Here is a 3,168-nt window from a genome sequence, read left to right on the forward strand (position 1 = left end):
CCTCCAAGCCCTGTGATTGGCTGTCGCTCCGTACCTGTATATATGGACATCCCTGGTCTGTCCAATCCGGTGGCATCGATCCTACGCCTGCGCGTCCATGGTGGCTCCTCTAAGCCCCCCTATTGGCCACCTACCATCCCCCAGAGCCCCTATTGGCTGCCCACTAGTCCTCCAAGCCCTGTGATTGGCTGTCGCTCCGTACCTGTATATATGTACATCCCTGGTCTGTCCAATCTGGTGGCATCAATCCTGTGCCTGCGTGTCCATTATGTGCCTCTAAGCCCCCCTATTGGCCACCCATTGCCCCCCAAGCCTCCTGATTGGCCACCTACTACCCCTGAAGCCCTGTGATTGGCTGTCGCTCTGTACCTGTATATATGCACATCCCTGGTCTGTCCAATCCGGTGGCAGCGATCCTGTGCCTGCGCGTCCATGGTCGGGTTCCAGTCGCTGTCATAGAACACGACGGTGTCGGCGCCCGCCAGGTTCACACCGACCCCACCAGAGCGGGTGGATAAAATGAAGCAGAAGATTCGCTTGTCTGCGTTGAAACGCTCCATCAGCGCCTGGAATAGAGCGGAGATGTGGGGCGGATGTGGGGCACAAAGGGGGGAGCTATGGGGCTGATGTGGGGCGGATGTGGGGCTGATGTGGGGCAGATGTGGGGCAGAAAGGGGGCAGCTATGGGGCAGAAAGGGGGGAGCTATGGGGCTGATGTGAGGCAGCTATGGGGCTGATGTGGGGCTTGTCTGCGTTGAAACGCTCCATTAGGGCCTGCAATAGAGCGGAGATGTGGGGCAGCCATGGGGCAGAAATGGGGTGGATGTGGGGCAGCCATGGGGCAGCTATGGGGCAGCTATGGGGCAGCTATGGGGCTGATGTGCGGCAGAAACAGGGTGGATGTGGGGCTGATGTGGGGCACAAAGGGGGTGGATGTGGGGCTGATGTGGGGCAGATGTGGGGCAGCCATGGGGCTGATGTGGGGCAGAAAGGGGGGAGCTATGGGGCTGATGTGGGGCAGAAAGGGGCTGATGTGGGGCAGCTATGGGGCAGCAATGGGGGAGTTATGGGGCAGCCATGGGGCTAATGTGGAGCAGCCATTGGGCAGCTATGGGGCTGATGTGGGGCAGCCATGGGGCAGAAAGGGGGCGGATGTGGGGCAGCCATGGGGCTGATGTGGGGCTGATGTGGGGCGGATGTGGGGCACAAAGGGGGGAGCTATGGGGCAGCCATGGGGCAGAAAGGGGGCAGCTATGGGGCAGAAAGGGGGCTGATGTGGGGCAGCCATGGGGCAGCTATGGGGCAGCCACAGGGCAGCTATGGGGCTGATGTGGGGTAGAAATGGGGTGGATGTGGGGCTGATGTGGGGCAGAAAGGGGGCGGATGTGGGGCAGAAAGGGGGCAGCCATGGGGCTGATGTAGGGCAGAAACGGGGTGGATGTGGGGCTGATGTGGGGTAGAAAGGAGGCTGCTATGGGGCAGCCATGGGGCAGCTATGGGGCACAAAGTGGGGAGCTATGGGGGAGCTATGGGGCTGATGTGGGGCAGATGTGGGGCAGAAAGGAGGCTGATGTGGGGCAGCCATGGGGCAGATGTGGGGCAGCTATGGGGCTGATGTGGGGCAGAAACGGGGTGGATGTGGGGCTGATGTGGGGTAGAAAGGGGGGAGCTATGGGGCAGAAAGGGGGCAGAGCTATGGGCTGATGTGGGGCAGCTATGGCAAAAGTGGGAGCTATGGGGCAGCCATGGGCGGAAACGGGTGGATGTGGGCAGAGACAGGCAGCAATGGCGAAAACCAATGGGCAGGTGGAGTGCCCGTGGATAAACTTATTTGAGTCTGCCCCAAATTCTCACTCGTCCCACAAACTTTATGTGGGTCTGCCCATAAGTACTGTCTCTGTTCCACCTGGTGCTTCCGTCCATCCATAGATCAGATTGCCATTCGTGTCCTATGCTTCCTGCCCATACTTCTCACTTCCCATAAGGTTCCTGCCCACAACTTTGCGGTCCGTGCCCAAAACTACCTGTCTCTGCGTGCCACCTAGTGTCCCATCCAATCCCGTAATGACAATTGCCTGCCAAACTGGTCCCTGCCCCATAAACTCATTCCCTGCCAATAAACTTATGTTGCCCATAAACTTGTGGGTCCTCCCCATAACTACCCTTGTCTCTGCTCACCTTGTGCGACCAGTCTATCCTTTATAAGTGCTGTGGTGTGTCCTATGGGTTCCCTTGCCCCACAACCTGTTCCTGCCCCATAACTTATGTCTCCCACAATTGTGGTCTCGCCATAACACTCTCTCGCTTCCACCTGGTGACTCCCGTCCATCCTTAGATTACACATGCCTGCCCCCTTCTAACTTGGTTCCGTCCCCTCATAACTCCATTTCCAGCCTGCCCACAATTTGTGGTCGGGCCACATAAGTAATGCTTCTGCTACCACCCGTAGTGCTCATTCCATTCGCTATACATACACGGTGCCCGTGGTGTGTGTCCTATGCCTTCCCTGCCCATAACTTTCACCCCTGCCCAAACTCACTCTCTCTTGCCCCACAAACTTATGGTCTTGCCCGACAACTTGTGTGTCTGCCCATTAATGTACCTGTTCTTGCTCCACCCCTGTGCTTCCCATCCATCCTTAGATACAGGTGCCCTGGTATTTTATAATAACAAATTGCTATAACCCCATAAACTGTTCCCTGCCCCATAAAAACTCATCCCTTGCCCCACAACTTGTGGCTTGCCCCATAAAGTACCTGTCTTCGCTCACCCGTGTGCTCCCAGTCCATCCGCAAGATTTACAAAGATTTGCCCTGCCCATAACTTGTTTCCCTGGCCCAATAACTTGTTTCCCTGCCCCATCTTAACTTCATTTTCCTGCCCCACAAACTTTGTAGGTCCTTTGCCCCATTAAAGTACCTGTCTCTTGCTTCCACCTGGTCGCCGTCCATCCTTAGGATTTTTACAGGGTGCCCGTAGGTATAATAACCTTTCTCCATTTCTGCCCCCATAAACTTCCAATTTTCCCTTTTTTTTGGCCCCCATAACCTTTCATTTTTTTTCCCTGGCCCAATTTTTTTAAGCCTTCAAAAAAATTTTTTTCCCTGCCCCCCATAACTATCCCCTGGCCATTTTTAAGTTGTGTCTGGGCCATAAATCTCTCTCTGT

At 55.9% G+C, this 3,168-nt stretch overlaps 1 protein-coding gene across 1 annotated transcript in view; it reads right to left on the reverse strand.

The window, feature by feature from the left end:
• The window catches only part of LOC107307276 (helicase SRCAP-like), a 16,596-nt gene that overhangs the window by 4,451 nt on the left and 8,977 nt on the right, over positions 1-3,168 (reverse strand). Inside the window, exon 3 of the mRNA XM_015850770.2 lies at positions 370-566. Within this exon, the coding sequence (XP_015706256.1) occupies positions 370-566 (197 nt within the window). The remainder of the gene's footprint in view (positions 1-369; positions 567-3,168) is intronic.

Source organism: Coturnix japonica, unplaced genomic scaffold (genome assembly GCF_001577835.2).
Source record: "Coturnix japonica isolate 7356 unplaced genomic scaffold, Coturnix japonica 2.1 chrUnrandom528, whole genome shotgun sequence".
Classification (NCBI taxonomy): Eukaryota; Metazoa; Chordata; class Aves; order Galliformes; family Phasianidae; genus Coturnix; species Coturnix japonica.